This window comes from Linepithema humile, chromosome 6, assembly GCF_040581485.1.
Source record: "Linepithema humile isolate Giens D197 chromosome 6, Lhum_UNIL_v1.0, whole genome shotgun sequence".
NCBI classification, from domain to species: Eukaryota; Metazoa; Arthropoda; class Insecta; order Hymenoptera; family Formicidae; genus Linepithema; species Linepithema humile.
The window spans coordinates 8,073,160-8,098,142 of NC_090133.1; the positions used below are offsets into that span (position 1 = coordinate 8,073,160).

Below are 24,983 nucleotides of genomic sequence, written 5' to 3' on the forward strand. Positions count from 1 at the left end.
CGTCGTTCCGGTCGAGGGAAGTCGTTAGTCCATTAAGATTCCAGAATACAGTGCGGCGTTTCCAGCCCGCCACGCCGCCGGTCGCAGTAAGCCCGGGCAAGTTTCTGGCAAGACGCGGAGTCAGCGTACGTTTATGACGGCGATGTTGCGGATAGCCGACCTCTTGACCCGGGCCGGCGCGCATCGGGAAGCCATTAAGTCCATACGCCGCGGATATTGATTCGTGATAAATTAAATTGCACTCGCGAGCCAGCAGTGAGAGACAGAATAGCCAGCGTCTAATTACACGCGAATAATTAATCGGTTACTTAGCGTCGATTGTACCTTCCACTGGCTTGACGTTCTTGCCAGCGCAATATCCGGTGATGAGAGACTAAAGATTACGCATTGATTTAACAACGAGAACAAATATGTAACTAAGACATGTCTGAAACGCAGTGTTTCACTGCGATAAATGGACGTTCAAGACCTGATTTAATGAGTTGCGAAAATACATTTTTGAGCGAGAGCGCATTTAGATTTAATTAAATTATAAATAATAGCATAGGAGTAAATTGTCAGCATGACAAGGTGTTAACACAAGTCCTACGCGTATTTTTACCGAAAAGTATTCAAAGTCTAAACGTTTCTCGCACGCTTTTCGTGCAAAGATCGAATTACGTTTCGTCTGAAAGTGGAGCCGGCTCGAACACTCCGACATCCGATCTTACTGTCCAGAGTATCCGAATCGACTTCCGCCGTCGTTCAAGAAAATGGCTTAGCCGTTTAGGAAACGCCTCGCCCCTAAAGCAATTGGAGTGAGTTCTCTTTTCACCGGGATGATACTGCCGACTTGCAGCCAACGGGTTTAGTGGACCAAATACAATATGAAGCTCGGGAAGAAGAGTTTTTTTTTGTGCCATTACGAAGTCCGCGCGATTCCAATACGATGCGATAGTGACTCGGTGCGTTTTCCGTCCACGGTCGCCTATCAGCTTATGCGTTTGCGGAGAAATGCCTCCCAGCGATCCCGTCCGATTTTTCTTATACCGGGAAGAGACTGCTGTATCTTCATTCTAAGTTACACGTGATAAACTTGCCAGACGCATGTATCTTATTCGTGCCTCGTAAGCATATGAGACGTGACAAACGACCGAAATGACAGTCAACCTTCGAAGTTTCGCAGTTCGCTTCATCCCCCGAGATCAACTTCTACGTCTGCGTTGCATTTTTGTCAGCTGCAACGGTGAACAAGTTCGGGAGGACGTATAAATTTTAATCAGAAAGGTATGCGACCGTTTTTCACGAAATTTACACGAACAAAAAGAATGTGGCGTAATTCGTGACATGATCCTCAATATTATCATAAGTAAGATGGCCTGGTGACTTTCTTTATACGTAACGATTACTGCAGACACAAGATTACTTTCGCAGTTTGTATCAACGTTCGTTTTATCACTGGACTGGACGTATACGGAGAATTCGGATTAAATCTTCTAGTATCTATATGGCGATCCGGTATCTCTTAGGAGACGTTTCGTCCAGTCGAGGCAATCAGATTGACTCCCTCTCCTCTCACGTAAGCGATACTCGCTTGCCTCTATCCGCTTACAACGACGGCGCCAGGTGATGCTTCGGATACAAACGAGACTCTCGCCCTCAACAGTTTTCATCGACGGGCTCACAACCCCTCGCGCAGTCGGCAGTATATCCATAATTACTATTTCAACTAGAAATATTGCACAAAGACTGCGAACTGTCTGATCTACATTTTTATAAAAACATATAAAAGCCCGTAATTAAATTAATGTAGAAAGAATTAAACATGTTAGAAATATTACATTTTTTTAAGTCGTCAAAGTTTTATTTTGAAAAATAACGGATCTTTCTTTGAATAACATCTTCGTATAACATATAGAAAAACAGAAACGCGCTTTTTTTTTATTTTGCAGCCTCAAAGCAACGAGTTTCAAAGCAACAATATGACGAAAATTACGCGAAAATTCCGGCGTGAATGCGTGCCGTGGAAAATATATCTGTCACTGATTGCTATGTAGACCAAAGCAAGAGTTGGCGACGTATATCCGCGATTTTCCCCCGCGGGCACAGGCCGCTCGCGCGCATCGTCACACATCGATGTTCTCTTCCATGCTGCTCTCAGCACATCACGTCTTTCGTGTTATTCCGGAAAATGTTGCCGATTGGAAGGTTTATCGAGAAACTATTAACCTCTTGGGAACGATCGAGGATTCTCGACCTTTCATTGTACCGACGATGTGACGTCACACCGCTCGCTCTGTCGTCGCATTGTCAGCCCGCTGTCATCGCGCTGTCATCGGATTATAAACTTTCCGTTGTCGCCGGATCACCGATTCGTTATGCAACGTTCCACGCGTGAAATGCGATTTGATTAATTTGCAAACGTATTATACAAATTTTTGCATCAGCGAAATAGAATTAAATCATGATTATACATGACGGAGATTCACGTCATTGTAAAATTATTTTAAAACCGTAATTTTATTGGAAATATTATTTCGGCTGCAATAATAACGCGCGAATGCTCTATCACGAAGTGGACAATTGAATTGAAGGATCAATGATGCGAGCGTACGTGACATGCATGACCGGCTTCAATAACGCAAAGCAAACGAGATTATGAAATCTTCGATAAAATCCACGAAAGCAAGAATCGAGCGCTGGCTTCGATGCTATATTATATTTGCTCTTATAAGAGAAAGAACAGAGTTCCTCCTCTCTCGTCATGAACCCAGTTTCGAGTCACTGGCGCATGAATCAGAACGCGTATATTCGTTTCCGGAAACCTGCTTCGAGTTCGTAGTTCATCTTATTCCATCCTCTCCCATCTCACTCCCTACCATCTTTCGCTCGAGAGAAAGTTTCCGTATCTGTCCTTCGTTACTTTGATGTACTAAAAAGTACGTGCTGAAGTTCGCATTGTACCTAAACGGCAATACTTTCGCGATACTGTAAGGATTATCAACGTTACGGAGTTTTGTTTCAGACAGAAAAATTTTAAACAGTCGACGGGCAAAAATCTTTTCAAAAGGTACGGTAAAATAGTGACATTATCGAATAATTTATGCCAATTAACGTACTTCATCTAAATTTCATTGAAACGTCGTTTTGTTTAACCAAATGGTTGTTAAATCATTCGCATCTACATAATACTTCTCCAAAAAGCATTAGCGCTGCAAATTGAAAACTATTTGTAGCGCGCTATTTACCGAAAGGACGATTGGTATTTATTGAAGTTGCAGCAAACAGAACAGCTCGTCACTTTCGCGCACAATAGAGCGTCAAGAGCTTCACACACAAGCACATTTAATTCATCCACTCAAACGTCTTTAAATAATCGATGGGGTATTCAACGACCTCACGACATATGTCGGTCCCCGGCACAGGTCGGCAAAATACACGAAGCTTCCTGGAAACTGCAGTAAAGCACACGACAACACGAGAGTCAATATGCGACTACACGATCCAAAATTAAATATTTTATGTGAGAGCTGCGTTCAACATAACGCGCTGATTATTTTTTAATTAAAATGGTGTGAAAGCTGATTCAATGTTCAAGCGGCGGCGAGAAATTTGTTTGCACCTTCATAAATGTGTAAATGACAATTTCATCAAAATTATACGAAAAAGATTAGAGAAAATCTGAATTTTAACATATAAAATTGCAACTTTACTTGCAACAAAACTCTTATTAATCGCTAAATATCGAAACTCCACCATTTTAATATGATTTATTCTCACAAGTATGACTGTACTTCTTTTACGTACGTAGAAAACCTCTCCATATTTACATTCTGTTTCGTGTGCGATTGTGTATCAGGTTTACCCGGGATAGCTTCAGTCTGTCGCGAAATGTTCGAGCAGTGTTTACAACGCGACGGCAAACATCCTTTTACAGCGTCGGCATATCCTAGTAGAACTGAACAAATCCAAGAGGTTATGACTATTTCTCACCGTGGCAAACACGCGCGCAAGAAGAATCAGTGCGTGCGGAAATCTGCAAAAGCCCGACTTCCGCGTACTCGGCGGAAAGCTCGTTGCATTGTATGACGCAGCGGCGGAGCTGCAGTAAAGGCGAGTAAAGCTGACGTCTCGAACGTGAAAGCATACACGGAACAGGAAAGCGTGCGGGCGTAGAGAGAGAGAGAGGAGAGAAGGCAGAGAGATTCCTGGAGAGCCAGAGGGTAGGAACAAAGAAGCCGGGTTCCGTCGAGAGGTAGGCACGCGACGCACGCACAACGCATGTCTACGCAGGTGTTTCGCGAGTTCGCCGTGCCGACCTCACATAGCAACGATTTGTGGCAGGCACGTGAAATGCGTGTGGGATTGTAACAAGAAACGAAACGTTTCGACGGAGCAGCCTTTCGGCAACCGACCGCCGGATTTGATGCGAGAGGCACGTCCGGATTTCGCGAATTTTTCAGACGACTCTATTCTTTATAATTCCTTTAAATCTCTTTAGCGTTCATGTATTATCCGTTATACGGAGAGAACCGAAATCGCATTGTATTGTACCTTCATTCTCGACGATTTTACTTTCTTCGACTATTTGTCCTGTGCGTTATTTCTCTTTTTATAAATAAGAAATAAACCAATTTTCGAAAAGTCCAATTATCTTAATAATTCCACAGTTTTCAACTTGTTTGTTTTCGTTGGTTGGACTGTAAATTAGGGAAGAGAAAATGAGCGATATATAATTAATTAATCCTAAATGTCGGTGCGACGCAAAAGAGCAAAGCTCAACAAAGGTCGCTTTCCGCTCGTTGTTCGGACTTTGATGTTCCGATAGAAACATCGACTGCCTCGTGTGCCAAGCACTGCCCTCCTTCCTGATACACAGAATATCGCACGTATATCGTCTTCTTGTTTCCCACCCAGTATAGATTCGCATCGCACAATCACATGAATAAAATAGAGCGACAGGTGCGTGTAGGCGACAGCACGCGACGCTTCGAGAGGGTGGCACGACACGAGTGCTAGAGCAATGGGCACAAATGGCTGTCAATAGCGGCGTGAGACTTGAGAATGAACCGTAGATATAAAGAGATTACCCGATTAATCGACATAGAACTGACTTATGACCTCTAGAATATCGTGCAGCAAAGCGTTTGAAGAAAAACGCGACCTAATAGTAATAACGAGTATTTGTATTAAATGTACTAAATATAATGGAATTAAAAAGACAAGTATGATACAGAAATTTAGGGCAATAAAGGTTCGAAATATTTTCTAAAAAGAAACTAGAAAGATCTCGCCTTTGATTCTTTCAATTTCTTTCAATTCTCGTAACTTCAACATCAATTTTCTGCAATTCTCTCAAACAAGTGGATTGGTCCAATATTATTTTTTGTCGAATCCTCGAGATAATAAACGATGAAATTATTTTTATTTTCAATCGCATCATCCATTCTCAATTTTTCATTGCGCTGTTCGGATCGATATTCCTGAACGTAGCGAAGAATCATGTGTCTTTACATTATTCTATTTTCAGCTGCAATAAGCTTTACGAACGTAATAAAAGACTTGCAATGACGAACTGTGTAACAATGTTTACACAGAAGGCGATCTATCGAAGACAATCGAGGTCAAGGAATCGGCATGTGGAGCGACGTTGCAGCACAATCACGCATGTACTTTGTTAGCCGACGGCATCGACGAAGTATGAATAATCGAGGGACTGTTTCGCAGAAATCCGACGCCATCCTATTTTTCTTCCCTTTGATCCGGACTCGCGAACTCGCGACAAGGACAGTTATTAACCGTGCTAACCAGCGGTTTAATTATTTACGAGCGGTAAAGAAATGAACTTTTGCGAGTACCGCGGCGCGGGTACGTAACCGGACCGGCGCAAACGAGGTGGGAGCTAAAAGCATTCAGCTCGCGCGCTGGACGGAATTAATTACGCGGTTTCGATCCGAGTGGTCCAGGCCGCGCCGTTACGGAACGTGCACTTTTATGCCGCCCGTGGGAGAGAGCAGCCTTATTCTTCTCCAACGCGTGGCACTTTAATACCAGCATCAAAACACGAACTCGTTCAATCTTCCCGTGAATATACGGGGGTTCCCTTGCCGATGTGCTCTCAACGCGCGTTTGGAAAACGATACATCAGTTTTGCAGAACCGATAAGAGATAAATGTCTCCTGGAATTCTACGGGAAACGGTTCGCCGGCGGACAAGCGCGCACGACGCATCGCTCTCGACTTTAATCTTTCACGACGCGCGCCCGAGAAGATCGGCATTTGAGTGGCGCGATATTCGTGGTATTTATTCCTATAAGTTCTCGACAGACGTGGATCCATAATTCAGCAGCCGACAATCAGAGAGACGTGGCGCTCTGGCTCGAGGCGCGGTTGAGGAACATTTATTTTGAAGCGCTGTCAGAACCCGCCACCCCCTGATTCATCGGCAGCGAGAGAGAACCTGAGACTCGGCCTGGAATATTTATGCCAGACGGATTCCCGGGATCGTACGTTTGAACCGATATCGGGTAGGAGAGGAAAGTGTGTGTGTGCGTGTGTGTGTGTGTGTAAGATACGTCGCGAGTCGAGTAGCTGTATAAATGACCGGATGAAACTTTTAAGAGGGATGCGGCTGTCTCGCTACCGCCCCTTCTTCTGCCCTCTTGTAGATTAGAAGAAACTAGCGCTCGGTGGCATTTGAATACGGATCTATAGCCGCGATACGCACGACACTTTACCCTAAAGAACGATGCCGTTACTTTCGGCGCTGTTGGAGGGAAAAAGTTTCCGCTCGTTACATTAAATCAGAGATTTAAATTGGGAAATATGACGAGATAATTCTTACCGTAATAATTCTTCCGTTTTCAAAAAAATAATTTAGCTCTTAATTTGACATTGAAAAATGATAGTAATTGAAGACCTTCGACGCTCGCTGTCTTATCTACGAAATAAACATTTGACAATCTGAAAAAAAAAATTAATAGCAGTGACTTTGGCGCGAAAATTAAAGATAATAAAGGGGCGTAAAAGTTTCTCGATATACTTGCATTTTTTTCCTCGCTCGGATGAATATCCTGATCGAGAAGTCGATTCGGTCAGGAAATCACGATGCCGACTAATTGCTAATAACCGGTGAGCAAATATTACTTCAATCACGGTTCCTCGATAACGTCGTTAAAGCGACTGCTGATTGCGCTACGAGCGAGCGCGGTGCAGAACGCGCGCCGCTCGCTCGCAAGCGCGAGCGGGCGTATGACGAATGAATTGAATCGCCGAAAATAACTGGATGAAAAGATTTCGCTGGCCGAGTCGAGTCGCGGCCGCATCGATTCTACCGCGCCGGCGTTCTACCGGCGGAAATCCCTTTTCCGCTGTGCGCGACGTTGCGGATTGATAGCCGATAATAATTTGGTGCAGCCCGCTCAGCAATTCTCTCGCGTCCTCTCATTCTTTCCCGCGCGATTCTATCTCTCCATTCCTCTCGTAGTGTTTGCTGTCCCTTTGATCGCGGTCCGCCTGCTCTAGCTGAAACGATCTCTATACCGGATTATAGCGTCGGCGCGTACTATGCAGTACACTATGCACTGCATACGGCTTTGAGAGAGCGCGTAGCGACGCGATACAATAAACGGACACAACGGGAGGTATCGAGCTGCCGGCTATGCTCGTCATGCAGTTATGCATCGTGAGAACCTGTTACTTTGCGACGCTTGGATATAATTTCTGATAACGTGTCACGTAAACAATGGTAATCCATTCTCCCGCGCCGAGAGAACTCACAAGTTCGACGCGCGATGTATGCAGCAACACCGCGCGCGATGCAAGTCAACGAAATAAACAGTTAATGCCAAACTATTAGCTAACTTGGAGAACGTCGTTAAGATGATCCACTTGAACCGTCGCGCATTTGAGATTTGCAGTGGTATAGTTAGTTTTACAGTTTTTCTATCGATTCTCTTTCTTTTTTGCGCGCGCGGACATTTTAATATTAGTCGTATAAATTGAAATATGAAAATTAATGTCCTAAATTTGTGAGTGCATGCGCTGTAATAAATATTTCCACCGTCGTATCCGCAATTTTCAACGTGCAAAAACAGAATCAGAGATCGTGTGAAATTTTAAAATCACCAAACGCGCTGTTGTTCCAAGCGTACCCGTAAAAAGCATCATCGTGCAAAATTCGGAAAACCTGCGGACACCGTGTCGTTTTTCATCGTCGAATGCGTACGCTGATGTGAAAGTGATATGATTTTACCGTGATTTTCATTTCGGCCGTTATCACGCCGCGCTGTTACGTTTGCAGGTTGAAAGAGAGATAATTTAACAACGGTATGCGGCTGAAAATTCAATTACACGTCCATGGTAATTCGCCAGCTCGCATATCATTATAGATTTTGGCATGGAGAGATAATCTCGCTCGCCTAGTCCGCTAAAGACCCGAAACGCGCTCGATGTAACCCGTCGAGTTGGTATCTCATTATGGTTTTTCACTAGTGCGGCAAAAACCGCTGTTACGGTTCATAACCATGTGAAAACGCGATGCAAAGTGATAAGCATTAAAAGCGTAGGGCTCGTTAAAAACGTCGACTTTATTAGATGCGGTAAAGAAACGTAAGTTTCCGTGTTCATGTTCGTGTAGTAAGAGTGTTGAAATAATGCTTTTGTGTTTTTATAGTACTATAGTATTTATACGGCAATTTAGCTAACTGACGAAAAAAAATATATAACATATTTCAGAGTTACGCGAATTTAAAACACTAGATAAACTAATATTTTATTCTATATATACATAAGTCGTTTTAAAAATTCTAAAAAAAATTACATTTAATTATGAAAATATTTAGTATAATATAGATAGTTAAAACTTGCAAACACTGATTGTTAAATTTTCTGTACAAAAACTATTAACGATTAACACTTTTACACTTGAAATTTCGTACAATGTATTTGAGGAAATGTTAATACTCTATTCGGACCTTAAGCATTCGCACCTTAAGCGGATACTGTACCAATTAATTTCGCGGTGGCGCGATCTCGCGACAACAATAATTTCTTTTATTATCACGCTTGCAGCGCTAGGAAGAGCACAATAGCGCGCTATATTTGGCGTGTATTATCGCGTGCGCGGATAATAGAATTCGCGCGCGAACAATCGCGATCGTCGCACAATAGCATAAATCCCAGCTTTTCGATTAAAATCCAAATGGCTTGTGGTGGTCGATCGAAGCAAAATAAAAAAAAAAGGAGAAAGGAAAAGAAGAAAACCCGATCATCCTAAACACTCTCGTCGTGTTTGCTGTGTGCGCGGCGGGTGGCGAGCTCGGCCGCGCTCGGATGCACGCCGATGCAACTCGCGTTTTCACAATACCGACGTAAAGAAATAGATTTTCCGCCTAACGAGACGGAAACTAACAAATACCGCGGTGTGAGGTCGTGCGTGGTCGTGGCACGCTGCCAGCCGTACATGATAAAACACACCCAGCCTGCATTTTTTTTTTTTTATTTTTTTTTATCTGCGGTTTTTTTTTACATATAGCGGCGGATGCACCGGGCAAAATCTTTTTCGTTCGCCGCTCGTCACGCATGCATTCGCCGCCGACGACAGAGGAATTCCCGGCGGAGGTTGCGAAAAAATATGTTTGCTTTCCACCTCTCGCCGCTCTCGTTGCCGGTCGTTGGCCGAAAGCAATATGCTACGATGGTAATTTGAAAAATTTCGCATAACACAACGCAATAATACTTTTCTTCGCTCGCCGAAGACAAGAACAACACGTCGCACGTGGATTTTGAAGAACGCTTGGCATCGTTTCCCAACGAGACGAGGAATTATTTTTTTAAGAAAAGCCTTCGATAAATATATACTTTGTCATTCGTGTCGGTTTTACTATTGTCTAACAATTCACCAGTATTGCAGATTCTTGCTTAGACAGGGAGCTCAACACGATCGGAACACACACATTTCGCAACGACATCGAAACTTACTTCGGTGTCGAACACTGGAATGAAATCCGGGTGTCCAGCCACCTGTCGTACTTTACATTGTATACATGTGATCGCCGATTCCGCAACTTTTGCTGCAGAATGACAAAGCACAAAACTTGCATGCATCGTCGCGCACGCGGTCGCGAACATTTGCATAAGTGTCAACAAGTTGCTTGAAAAATGCAAGGCGGATGATGTAGTGGAAATAAAAGAAAAACGGAAAGAATCAAAAAATCTCCGCGGATTCCTGCGAAAAACTTTGCGAAAACGGTCGAAAGTTAACTTTAAATTCGTCAAAGAGTTTATCTCTGAAATAGTTTTTGGCGGGATCTGAAACATCCTATCTCGCGGACAAAAGAAAATGCAATTTTTATAACAAAACCTTGGGTTAATGGTTTCCAATCTTCGCTAAACTTCCTAAAGGATTACGTATAAATATAGATCGACCATTCTGAATATTTCTAATCATTTGAGTATGAAGCGATGGAACAACCTATAACATATCGAAGGATTAACTTGAATGAGTCGAACGATCTATCGGGGGGTTAACTACACGCGAAATCAATTCTGACGGATATAGCGTGCTCTACTTTATCACAAAAATATCTCAATCCATCACGGTTAATACAACATTCTACACGGTAGTGCAATTTAATCTATACCTGGTTCATTATCCATACACTGACGGATGGGAATATGCCGGCCGATAAATCGGACTCTCCCGAAAATCCGGCTCGTCATTTACACGCAATCCGATGAAATCCGTTTCTTTCAAGACGAATGCGAATGGCGCGACACGCCCACGTTACACAAAAATCAATTGTTCGCGAGTTGGATCGTTCTAACAATCGCACCGATCTGAGAGCACAATAGAGAGATACTTATAGCAGATATTAGAAGAATTGTGAAACATTATTATCTTTTTGCAGTGCGCATTGAAGCGTGAAAAAAATATTTAAAAAAATTAATTTATCACGATTTTTTACGACAACAGGACTTAGCGCTTTACTTAACAAAAAAATAAATAAATAAAAATGTCAAAATAATATTTAATCGAAAATAAACTTGATAAATATCGACATCTCATATCATCTACATATAATACAATTGCTATTTCTACACACAAAGCCTTTATTGTCGACCAACGTGATGCTGTATAAAAGTACATTGATCTCCGTATGAAAGCATCGGAGGGAAAAGCGAAAGATGATCGACATAGACGTGATCAAGCTTGCGAAAAAGATTATGGAAAGCAATGGTAGTTACAGTCTCAACATCCGAGTTACAAAGAATAAGGAAAAGACTTACAGACTTAAAATCGCGTAAGCACACACATATCTGACATTGCACGGGCATTGCAAAAATAATAAAATTGATCAAGTATACCGTGAAATTACAGTTTATGTACTTTAATCAGGCACGACCGTTGTTTTTATCCTTTAATCGATAAACGGAAGAAGGGACTGAAGAGTGCACGTGACGCTGTCGAGGACAGTTTTGTTAAAACGCACCATCGGCTTGACACGAATTACACGACATTTTTCTCGATACACGCGATTTTCATGCACGGACGGACGAGCGTACACACGTGTAGCGTGTGGGGCTAGCGTGTCTGTTCACATGATACGTATAATTCAACGTATACTCTGATTCACCGCGTGGATCTTTTATTATGCAACCTATATTCTTTCCTGTGGAACAAACCCGAGGACTCGTATTGAGGGTGCTCGTAAAAATTCAAAAAATTATGAGAACCCATTGCTGCTATTATGAAAACCATCAAAGAGAGGGATTTTGTTTTGAAAATAAATAGAGCCCAGTCGCCGCGATGAAACGTATCTGTATTTAGATCGTATAGCCCAATGCACCCTCTAATTTACTGGACTTTCAGTTTGTTATTGTGCCGACGCGCACTCGGTACAACGTAGCTTTTTTTAGCATACACAATGGACCATAAGAACTCTTAAAATAATGGCGCGTGTTGTGCATTGTGAAAAATAGTATACGCTTTTTCTACGATATTTCGAATTTGCTACATCGGCCAGTGACCTACTTTTCCCTTATCGACTTATATTATAATGAAGTCTACAACGTGCAACGCCTTCACATCACGCTCCATTAATCACAGGTCTCAATACTAACACGATAAAAATTAACAACCGGAGGATGCTATTTATACGCCGACAAGAATTCCCGATAATTGGCATCGCGTGAATTGTTGATGTTATTTTTACGCACGCTCGCAATTTGTCTTTCTATTTTGGCAATTTCGGAGAAAGATTGAATATTGAAAATGTCATTACACCTCCTCATTAGTAGAAATTTGGCAAAATTTTGCATTATAATTTCAAACTGTACGAAAATGAAATTCAGAGACAAATTTCATGTAAAATCCACACAAGATAATTTACAGTGTTATTAAATTTTTCACCTCTTTTATCTTTCCCGCTCCGTTTTCTCGGCTGGAGTGATTTTAACGCGAAATCTTGCTTCTCTCTTTTTGTTTGTAAAATTCGATAAAACCTGTCACTCCCTCTTCCCCGCATCTTCTTTCTTCTCCATGATTGAGAAAATCCCAAGGCAGAGTTGATGTCTTTGAGAAGCGGCTTTGCAATTATCTCCGATGTTCTATATTTTACGCGCTAACGAACCGCTTTGTTGCCGGGCATAGCGGCCGCCGCGGCGCGCCGTCGCGTGACAGTTCTGGTTTTGAAACCCTGTTGCAATTTCACGATGGTCGACGAAATCGTGATAAGAACTCTCGTTACCATACGTACGCAAATCGGCAACAAAGAGCCGTGTACGTGAACGCGCTCGAAAGATCTTTACGCAGGAAGTAATCTCTACCCGTATTGAATTCAAATGCAAAAAGGCGCGCAAAAAAGGCTACAAAGTAAATCATATTTACCTCTTTTACATTATTACTAATGCATCTGTTTAAAATTAAATATTCATTTTTTGCTTTTACGATTTTATTATTGAAAAGACGGGAAAGCTGGTATATAATTTGTTTTCTACAATTCCGTTCAATAATGCTGCAATATGCATGGGAATATCAATGTTATTTTAAGAATATTTATATTGGTTTATTGGAATAACCCATATATATCTTTCTGTTAATAAAATCAACTATACGTCGATTGTTAACGTTTGAATTGCGAGATGTTTCTAAATAAATATTGCTAACAAAGACATCCTGAAACGCTCCGGAAATTCCGCAGTAATTCACGATACTCGCTACAGAAAAACGATGCCGTCGCATCGATCTCGGAATCGGTATAAAAGAGGGACAAGCCCTGCGCTCGCAGGATAACGTCCTGGAAAAAGTTTCACGAGAAAAGCAATTTTCCGCTATATCGAGTTCGTGAAAGCGCGCCGGCAGAAAGTTCGCGTCCGGAAGTCGCTACGAGGTGGCGCGGAAATAAATCCGAAATATGGCGCGCTCTTTACACGGTGAGTAAGGGATCCGGCTCGGCCGAAAGCGGGTCAAAGGCGGATTCGAGGGTATCACGAGAATCGTTAACATTCTTCAGGCCTGATAAGAAGCGTGAGAAGTCGCTCTTATGGATGCACCGAAGAGTGCACGCTGTTGCGCCGATATACCGAAAGTACCGGAAACGCAGTTTCATCTCCGGAATGGTATTTCAGATACGGCTGATGATTGCGCGAAAAGGAAGAAGGAAAAGAACGCTGTGAAATCCTCGTCGCGTTCGGATAAATCGTTTGCGGCGGATTTATGACCGTCCGCGGCCTTTTCTCGCCAGATGTTTCTCGGCGCAGCCGATTTCCTATTAAAATTTTCAAAGGCAAAAATCCACGAACGAGCGCAAATCTGTGAAATTTAACGACAGTGGAAAACGATTTTCGACACGTTTTGCGATGAAAACGTGTCGAAGTTTCGCTTAAAGGTTACCCACTCGACGTTTAAAGTACGTTCCGTGAAATAAGAGCACCGACTATTTAGCATACGCCAAAGTAAGATGATTCCGGAGAGTTTGCCAGTTCTCTCTCAAGATACCAGCTACACGTTGAACTTTTTCACGCTGCTTCGCGCCTTTATCTTTTCTCTCAAAATTATCGAACATTTCGTACCGCTTCAGTTGCTGCTCATCCCGAGAGAGAGAGAGAGAGAGAGAGAGAGAGAAAGAGAGAGATTGATCTCAGAGAAAACGTTAGATGTCAGACGAGGAAAGACGGAAAAGAGAACGAATGGTAGCAATAACTCCGCTGCACGTCGTGCGTAATCGACGCGTCTTTTTTCTAAACGTTTTACAACTCATTTTCGTATAGCACCATTCGTGAAATGGATCGGGCAACGTGCGGGAATGTTTTATGGCCCGTGGCAATTTTTCAATCGCGATACCGGACCGTGCACATGCTATTGCCGTACGATGTACCGCGTGGCTGTCCAGTCCGCGCGCGCGATGGTTCTCCGCTAAGAACATTATTTATACAACTAGAACGACGGCGCCGCTGTGGTAGAGGAAAGTTACGACAATCTCCGGTTACAAGGAGTTTACGGGATATCGCACAAGCCGCATTTTTCTCAGAATTGTATCATAAGCAAACTTAAGAAAGAATAACGTTATTTCAACGCCAATATGTAAGTAATATAAATGGCCGAAACTTGAGTGATTTTAATTAATTAACTTTTAAATTTTTTATGCACAAATTTATGAATAAAAATGTACGCTATTTAAATCCCTGAAATGTGAATTTTACGTGACGAAAAGAGACGCGATAAGAAGAATATAAGTTGCACATATTTCTCTCTTCTCTTCCCGAAAATACGTAATTTATATGCTAAGCAAAAATCGATCGCGTACGCTCGCCGAAAAATCTGCAATCAAACGAAAGGCATTGCAGAGACACCCGGTATTGCCCTGTGCGATGTTCACGGCTATCAAAGATCTAAAAGCTTTACGCCGTTTATAAAGATAAACTGTAATACGGCGCACTTTATTTCTCGCATTACGTTACGCCGCCGATACTTTACGGCGGTGCACTTTATAGAGCCAGAGGAAGTTTCTGATATTTCCATAACAGCGCACGCGTCCGTCTCTACGACCGGATATCGGGGACTCGGAAGGAGGTCGGGTATAGGATCGGTCGGATGTTTCAAAATTACGGTCGTACCTGAGCACTGATAAAGCGAAACGGGTTCAATCAGATCAAGCGGCTCCTGACTGCAGCGCGAAACGTTATTACATACTATGCACGGACGGACTTATTCCTGGCTCAATCGCGTCGAGGATCGTAAACCAGATCGACCGGTGTAGATTACTTTAATCCGAAAACTTTAACCGGTCGATTAACGTTGACGCTGGCTTATATGTATAAACGTGAATTTACAGCTAATACAATTAATCTTGACGGATGATCAACGAGATTATTTTGAATATAAAATTCTGTTGTGTATCCGAGCGAGTTTTATATTCGATTAAGCATAAATTGGGATTAATCTAGACTTTGCAAGTTTGATAATATTGCACTATTTATCTACGGGAATATTTAACTTATTCAATTAACTTTGTAATCTCGTTGTTCATTTTAATCTTGACATTATATAGAAAAAAAAAAAAAATTAATTGCTTCGTAATTATCTCCGTAATCAAGGACAGTCCAGAGAGAGATTTCACAGTTCATTTAAAAATTCTCGAAAACATTCCTGAGAGGTGCCTATGTCATCGAAAAAAAATTTAAAAAATTTCTCCCCCTAACAAATAGAGAGAGATATAATTGAAAAAGTTAACATTCGCCGAGAACTGCGCTTGATGAGAGATGACTCGTAATTAAGTCCGAAGCGAAACCGACAAGAAAACTTCATCCGAAAATGCAAACGACATCAACCGTCGCCGCTGCGACAGCGCACACACGTATTTACTCGCGTAGGTGTTAAACGCGCGCTGCGCTCTAACTCGCAACGCGACCGGGCGTATCTCGAGTAACTCTACAAACGCCACGCGTGAGTTCTCCTGAGATCGTCGTAATATGATTCACGCAAATGCGACGATTCATCGGACTGTAATGAACTGTAATTTGCGCAAGTGTCGACTGCAAATGAGCGGATTTATCGCGAGGTTTGAATTATGCCGCCTTTGAGTTCGTCTTAACGATCAATTATACAGCGATTATTACTTCACTTGAGCTTGCTCGCAAGAGCAAACACAATTTCGCCGTATTGATATTAAACGCGTATCATTTGAACGGTCGTATTGGAACTTTTTATCGACCCGACGGTATCGTCGCTGGAAAAACGATTTCTCGTTGCATCGTGCGATGATCGCGAGTGTCTATTGTCTATTACGAGTAAAAGTCCTCGTACGCATCAGCCTTCGTGTTTATAATGGGAAATCTTTTTGCCGCGCGCGCGCGCACAATTTTTCGATCAGCACCATCGAAAATCTTTGATCTAATATTAAGGCCATTGCTCTCCCTGGTCACCGTGTAATCCCTTTTCGCGAAGTGATATAGCTGCTTGCTCGTTACAGCAGCTGTCCGCGGATATAAATTTGCCGGACACATTCTCGACGGCCATTGGAGGAATCGCTTCCTGTTTCCTGTTACTCCTCCTCGACCAAGTGATACAAAGACATTGATAGGTTGCTAAGAGGCACACCGGACGGAGGTTGCCACTTGCCCGTCAATCGCTCCAGCCATATCATTAATCTTCCTTCGCTGTTATAACATCGAAAAAACGTACCACTTGTGGTCCCCGAGATTTTTGTATCTTTTTTTAACAAAAATCCAATACAATCAGAGTGCCAATTTACCATTGAATTTTTCGCTTTTACAACATTTATCTTGTTAGAAAATTTTGATATAAAGCGGAAAAATAATCGCAAAGTTCTGCGCTGAAAATTTATATTCAATAAGTATTCTACGAGTATAATTATAATATTGATTTTCCAATACGATTCCTGTTCATTCATTAACTTTCGTTACGATATGATTCATACCGCGCTAAAGTAGGATGCTCCTCGCGGATGGTAATTCAAAGACAAACTCGGTTTGCATGATCAGCCAAACGGAGAATTATTATGTAATCTTTGCCTTCTAAAGCGGATATCGGCTGTGACTATAGTTGCAGTAACGTGCTCTATCACGTATAACGGAAAGTTCAGGTATCCTCCTGTCTGGCGATGCCTGAAGGCTATGATAATTTTACGGCTCATTTGCATAATGCCGTCGGCCAGTCACGTGAATCACTTTGATAAGCCCAATAGTAATGGTTTACGTTCTCTCTCTGTCCGTGCGTCTGTTCGATTGTACCGGGATCTCTACGGGGAGTTTCGATTTACTGTTCGCCCGTGCCGACCGGCCACGCCACAATTTAATTTTTCGGTATTCACTGCGATATAAAGTATAGAACATAGACACGTAGAGTGTCCCGTTGGTATCACGAACATCCTGTGTATCCGGCGACAAAGGAAATTAAAAACGCGTCATCGTTATTGGAAAAACGTGACTGTGACAAGTGCTCGGATGACACAACGTTTAAAAGACATCGCGCAGCTGTCTGAAAGATATTTTAATCCTCCAGACGTCTTTCAGAGGTCTGTTAAACGCTTTTCAAACTTTTGCATTAGCCCGACAGTCTCGATACCTAAATACTGGCTAAATTAAGAAGTTGTTAATTACAAAATGGGACTGTTTTTCTTTCTCGTCCGCGAAATGCAGTCGTCACTTGCGTACTTGCATATCTTATCGAGCTGGAGTTTAGTTTCATGCTCTCAGAAAACAATATATACAGCAGGCGTACAAAAGTTAAGCCGCGCCGACTCGCGCTGAATTTAATAACGCGCGTACAATTAATTTTGACGCTCTCTCGTTTAAAGGGTAATACGAGACGAGGGATGGTATGTAAATAAAGACACCACCCACGCGCATATCAGATATTACTATAGATATATAATAACGTCAACTATTACAACTTCAATAGAACACCGCGACGTTCTTGCGGTGCCTTGTTCGCCCACCCGCGACGAACTCGAGTTTGGCAAATTGGCTTCTCAACTTACAATCAACCGCATTCCGCAAACGTGCTACACGTCCGCTCGATATCTATAATTCTCGGATGCAACGCTCGTCGAGAGGGATATCGGACTATCGATGATCGGACATGTACATATTATATACAAACTTTATTGTGCTAAGCGTTGTGTTGAAAATTTGGAGCAAAGTCATTGAGATTAGCCGAACGAATTTACTCATCGAAATCAATTATGTCTGTTCATCTTGTTTGTTTCAGCGTAGCGATGATCAAAGTGAATTATGCGAGATAAATCACGGGATGAAAATAATTTTTGCGAATTAATACAAATTCCGCATTGATATAAAAGAGAAATTTATATTCACGTCTCTTGTTGAACAATGAAGAATTATAGTCTCATTCATTTTACCGCGATAAATACTACCGCTTTTTTACCGCTTCAATGAAAATATCTCTTTCAATAAATTCTAATTACATCAGTATTTTTTAAAAATACTTTATTATAAAAAAAAAACTATATATAGTTTCTATCGCGCAATTTATAACAATAATTCTGCAAATAAATAAAAGCAAAACTTTTCCGCGTTCAAAATATTGGATTAAATACAGAATAGCGGTGATATTTTCCGGGAATCGTTTGTACTCTCTCTCTTCCCTTCTCTCTCTCTCTCTCTCTCTCTCTCTCTCTCTCTCTCTCTCTCTCTCTCTCGCTTTCTATTAGAGAATATTACAGTTGTAATTAGCCTACGTTCAGCAATGACACGAAGAAGTTGCAACGAAATCGGAAAATACTCACCGCCGAGTCAACGACGGAGTTAGTCGGCTACTCGCAAATGACCTGTCACTTAAAAATTCAATTTTCCGTGACGTTCGTAAGAAAGTTCGCCTTCCTCGATGGAATTTCCGTACACCTCATTCCTCGATCCTCGGGTCAGAGGTGGTACAGGATGAAAATCACCCGGAAGAGCGAGAAACGCTGCCGGGAAACGAGGGAAATTTGTTCTGCTAATTCGGGAGATGTTTATTCTCCCAAAGCTAACAGCTGGCAGGACCCGAGACGCGTTAATTACGGAGCATGTCTAATTCGGTTAGCAGTTTTTCGACGTCGAACAGTGTCGTGGAATTATATAGCGAATTTTTCTACTTACACGCAAACACACCATAAAGTTATCTACTTACACGAGCTCCCTACAGAGCACGTAATTTATCTGAATATTTAATTTTATCACCAGCCCACCGACACAAAACGTGTAATGAATTAATTAGTTCTAAGTAGATCGTCATAAAAAAATATCAGAAACGTGCTCTTAATTTCTGTGTATAAATTTTTATAGTGTAATGAAGTAAACTGTAGCATCAATTTTTGATAAAAATTCTGCGCAAAATGCAATTTTACGATACAGGAAAACATCGTAAACGGAATTTCCTTGCATTGACGACGTGTATATGTAACATTATGACTCTATATTATTCATCATTCTTGAACGTTGCAAAATTTCAAAGTAATTTATATACATTTTACTCGCGAAGCGTGTTGTGACGAACGAATAAATTCCCGCTACGTGTCCAATACAATATGCGACCGGTATTCTTTTTTAAGTTAAGTTCTAAATAGTAAATTTTTCATTATTTAAATAAAAGCCTTGTAAACTATTTGGAAAGGAAGAGAAGAATTATTGAAGTAGCCGCAATAGAAGAATAATGCAATAAGACGAAAGAGAAACGCAACTTGGTAAGAACAACTTGAAATTCTTGACTTTACCAATCAAATCGTCCGTTGCTCCTATCGACTGCTCTCGATTTAATGCAATTCAGAATACATATAGCGAATTATGAATAACTCGGTACGTCGATAGAGTTCGACTTGAAATTATTGGCAGACTGCCTTTCGCCGAGCGATCCCGAGCGATCTGGCTTAAAGCACTTTATTCATGAGTCCATTCATTGTATGGAAATCAACTCAGACGCGATAGTGGCCCGCGGTATTTAAGAATATCCGGACGAGGAGTGCTTCGTATTTCCGTAATTGTAGATGAGTTGCATTCAAAATTTATCTCATCGCGCGGAAAGTTTACGGCAACGTGACTTTTCTGCCAACTTTTGGCATTCCTTCCCCTCTTTCAGTAAAAAATGCAACGATTTTAAATAATCGCAATCTCGGTTCAAATAATAAATGCTTAGCTAATTGTTTTTCTATATGAAAAGAAATTAATTATTGACTCGTCGATTCCGCAAGATATCATAAATCTATACCGCAACTATACTGCAAGCTGACATAAATCATTAAAATTAATTATTAATGCCTGCGAATGTTCTACTGAATAAATTTGTGTTCCTCATTATTAGATAAAAAAAGAGTATCGCTCAACCTGCTGATATAAAATCTAAACTACATGTCCTATAAAACCGGCAGTTACTCCAATCTCATTAAATCGCAATATCCCGCCGAAAATTGAGACTACCTTATAGTATATTTTATTCGTGATATACATTTCGATATAATCGTCCGCGCGCGTGTGATGAAAAACAATACGTCGTGTCGGTGTGGCCCACTTTACTAATACACTCGTGCTTTGTTCGAATGAGCGACAGGGTGTCGTTGCACCACTTTAAGTTTATTTGGGCCACCAGGAAATAGCAAAAAAATATTCGTTAATCCATTGCGTCAGATTACGCTTATAGAAATCTATCGCTTGGAACATTTATGCATTTGCACTTCGTAATAATGGGTTTTAAATTCTGATTATCGATTTCATTTATTTCATTCAATCACTAAAATTTCTCTTAATTACTGAGTGTCTAGAAGTGTCTATAAGTGGAAAGAATTATACTATTCATCGATTAGTCGATTATCTGTTAATAGCTCTCCGTGACCGTGATCACGGACAAATGTTACGACTGAATGTTCTTGCGAGAGATAACCCCTGATTACGCCGTGCGCGATTCTTTTTTGCAACAATCTCTTTCTATAATTTTGTTTTTCAAAAACAATCTTTTCAATTTATATTTTCATATTTTATATGGAATATATTTTTCATATTCTTCATATCTTGAAAACATTATTTTTCTATATGAATAAAATTTTTAAATTGAAAAGTTCTATTCTATAAATATAAAAAAATTTTTTACAGATTACAATTTTTTAATTTTTGTTATAATGCGATTATTCTATTTATGATGAATTTCTCAATCGCGCTTTTTCCCCTGCACAACGATTTATATTTTATAAAAATGAGTTTGCGACTAACGTGATTAAGCGACAGGTGACATAAAAAAATTTCGCGTGAGATTCGACAATTCTAAAAATCTCATGAAAAAAGCCGACGCAATAATAACAAATAGCGGGATTGTACTCACCCGTCAGATGAGGGAAGAACGTTATCAGGGGCAGCACGGCGCGCAGCCATCCTCCTCGATGATCCTTCATGCTGGATGTTTCTGCGAGCGGTATCGGGCAGCTCTGTTTTCACCCTCCTGCTCCGCAGACGACGACAACGACGACGACGACGACGACGACGACGACGACGAAACCGATCTCGTTGTGCCGCACTCGTCGCTTTTATTGACAGTTACTCACTGCTGCATCCCGGCACTGAACAACATCCGTGAACGACATACACGTCACTGTCATTCTCTCGTAGCCAATCTCGCGCGCCACTCGTCCGTCACCGCGCGATACATCATATTTCTGTTCCGATAAGATCCGTCATTTGCCCCGTTACGACAATCGTTGACTGTTAGCCGATTATCGTTGCTCGGCGATAACTCTTCGTGACCGCGATTGCGCACCAAGTTTATGTTTTTTTTTTTTTTTTTTTTTTTTTTTCTAGATAATTCCGACTGACACGCGCTAATCTGTTTTGTACGGATCTCTTTATAGACTTTTCTTATATAATATTCAATAAATTTAACGTTATCAATGCCCAAATTCTTTGATAAAGCTCGAATGCTGACTAACAATAATTGTTCTCGATCCTTTCTGTGTAAGATATGTTTGAGAAGAAGATTTTTCGAGAGATAACTCTCGAATGCTTTTTTCCTTATCACGTTTTCTTTTCCTCTCGAAACGTACCGCGCGCTCGTGGAAGACGAGTCAAATTTTCACGCATAGAGTGACGCTCCAGTGCTCAAATCACGAAACAACGTCATCGCCGGAATCTCATTTGCAAGCACTCACTTTCCCACGTACGAGTTTGTGACACACGGTTGACGATTATTGTCAGTTTAACGAAGCGCGCACGGCATCGTCTGCATTCTGGTTCGCCCGGAATTGTCGAACACAAAACGAGCTTGACTTTCTTCGGATCTTGGAATGGATCCGTATCCCGTCGTCGTCCTTTATTCGAATATTTTCACTATATCTTAAGAACCTTCGTATATTTGCAAGAATTCTTCGCCAAAGCTTATATAACTTTATTGCTTCGGCAATTAGGGGTATTCTAGAAATTTATTCGCGCTGCACGCTCCTATTCACGAGTTACTCTTCAAGTCCATTTAATGGCTCCCAAGAGAGGACCCTCCGACTTTTCTAAACTCACATTGAAAGTAATTAATTACCACGAGCATGCGCGTCTTTAGTCACTACGTTAATTACCGCTCCTCCGATTTACTTCTTAATTGCTCGTGTACCGCGATTTATGCGCTCCGTCACACATCCGCACGAATCATGTTTGACATCGGCATGTCAATATGGAAAGTCCTCCTTTTTTTTCGTTTCAACGTTCGAACGACGAGCTTTGAATCACGATGAGATGCTCCGTGGCGCGTTAAACTACTCGGTTTCGAAGCACGGCCAAATATTTGCTAGATCCGACACTATCCCAAATCGTTCCGCGGTGATGTCACAAAAATCGACCTGGTTCGCGAAAAATTTAAGGAATTCCGCACCTTCTCAAGCACTTCTCGCATAGCGCGCACGATTATTCATTTATAATACCCGCACCTGTTAATCCTCGTTCCTGATGCCTTCCAGCAATCCAGCACTCCGGGTCAACTTCACGAAATCGATTCACGTAACACAATGTTCGCCCGTCCTGGTAATTCACGTAAGATCCTTCGAAGTCTCTTCAGCACAAAGGATGATCCAGCGCTTTTCGTTTCACACTCCGAGACATCGACTCTCCCGGCAGAATTGCATTATTTATCAGACACGCTGCGTGCCGCGCGCAGAGTTTTACGACCCGGCATTATTGATTGTCCGAACGACCGGCCGAGGTACATATTTTAATTCACCGACGAATATATCGTTTACGAAACCTTTGCGTCGCAGCGACTAGCCTCTCAGGAATTCGTGAGACATAGAATAAATCTGTCCTCGGCAAGCGATCCTTTGATCATCCGGAATTAAGGACAACCGAAGGTACGACTTTCTCACTCTCTCCCGCAATTTTCTTCCTTTCCTTTGGCGGATATGTTGTCGTGCAGGACCGCAGTTTCCGATTTCCACAGATTTGTAAACCGTGGAGTGATTGCAGCAGCCTTTGCGCACGATACTGATTCCAGTGTGTACGAGGTGTGTGAAGCTTTACGAGAAGCTCGCGTCAATGATTTGATCGATCTGAGATGAAGACGAGAGTGGTTTAAAACGGTCTTCTAATCCTGGCTCAACAGGCCTCAGTCTTCGGCTGGCAGCGTGTCATCGCGTCCCTTTTCGCTCAAGCTGCGCTCCATTAACCCGAAGCACCGATATACATTAACCGTCAGTTAATCTTGGATCTTCAGTTTCCTAGAATTTCTTTCATCACCGCCCACGTTCCGTTGTAAAACGCCCACATTATCGTTCCGGAAAAAGATCAGTTTTCTGCGTATCTGCGGCAAAGTGTCCTGTAACAAAGAGACGGTCGTGTCAAAGGCACAATGGATCAAATGCCGCGCGGAATAATTATTTAAGGCGAGTAATTCTATTTTATTATATCGATCGTAAAAATTCCTTCTTTTTTTAGACGCTGAATAAAAAGCACGCAAATACATCTGATCACAAGCAGATAATATTACAGAAATGAAACAGCCAGATTTAAATCAAAGTCGAGAATGACAGTTAAAGAAAGATAGGAAAAGCTATCTGGCGAAAATTGTCAGAGTTTACCGAGACGGATTTATGGGCCGATGGAAATCCTTGGTAACCGACGAAAGTCCAGTGTAAGGTACTTAAACGAATCTCGACAGTTAGAATGTGGGTACAAATCCCGAGGTAGTTAAGGCGTCTTAAGCATCTTGTATGTATTCGTCCAATTCTGCACGAACGAGATGTAATTGGGTCTACCGTTCCCGCGCCCTCCTTGCGCCCATTCCTCTCGCAAGCTAACCCGAACTTCGCAGCCGGGGAGAGAGATATACCATCGTCGTCTACCAGGTGCACTCTCAAGTCTCTCGGATTAAAGTGCCGAGGCGCGAGTGCCGCAGAGTCACTCGTATAGCTCGTAGTTTAAGATTGACCGCGGAGTGACTCGATTACGACATGCTTCGGGGCATCGAAATTCGGTGGATTTTAGGATTTATTCCGCTCCGCTGTGCCGATAATCAGATGCACCACCTCCCTCTCCGTCTGAACTTTTTTCGTCCTACGGATAATTAGAACAGTTCAGCTGGAGTCTAATCAAGTAAATCTCTGCCTCTAAAGCTTTCGAATTTTATGAAACTTTAACGTTAAACAATGTATATTTTTAAAATAATGTATGATTTATTACAAAGTATAAAATTGGATGAAATGCAAATATAAATCAATATGGCAAATATTATGTGCAAAAAAGATTATAATAATTGGAGCCCATTTGTTGAGAGACGTTAACTCGCTGAATGTATTTCTGTGCAATCGTATTTCATGACAAATGGAGAATTTATGCGAATATATGCGGATATGAATATGAAAATATATGTAATATAATATATATGTATGGAATGAGCATTTGCTGGATTTGTACATCCAATTTTCAGACGACAAGGCTTAATAACCAAGGACTTCCTACGTATGCGTGTTAATTAAAGTACACACGCGTTACCCGAATTTCCCGAACTTTAACTACTTCTCCGTT

At 41.7% G+C, this 24,983-nt stretch overlaps 1 protein-coding gene across 7 annotated transcripts in view; it reads right to left on the reverse strand.

Moving 5' to 3' along the window:
• The window catches only part of LOC105678328 (opioid-binding protein/cell adhesion molecule homolog), a 176,045-nt gene that overhangs the window by 60,113 nt on the left and 90,949 nt on the right, over positions 1-24,983 (reverse strand). For all 7 annotated transcript variants that reach the window (XM_067357957.1, XM_067357959.1, XM_067357958.1 and 4 more), the window contains one exon: positions 21,310-23,775. In XM_067357957.1, the coding sequence (XP_067214058.1) occupies positions 21,310-21,379 (70 nt within the window). In that variant the 5' untranslated portion in view covers positions 21,380-23,775. The remainder of the gene's footprint in view (positions 1-21,309; positions 23,776-24,983) is intronic.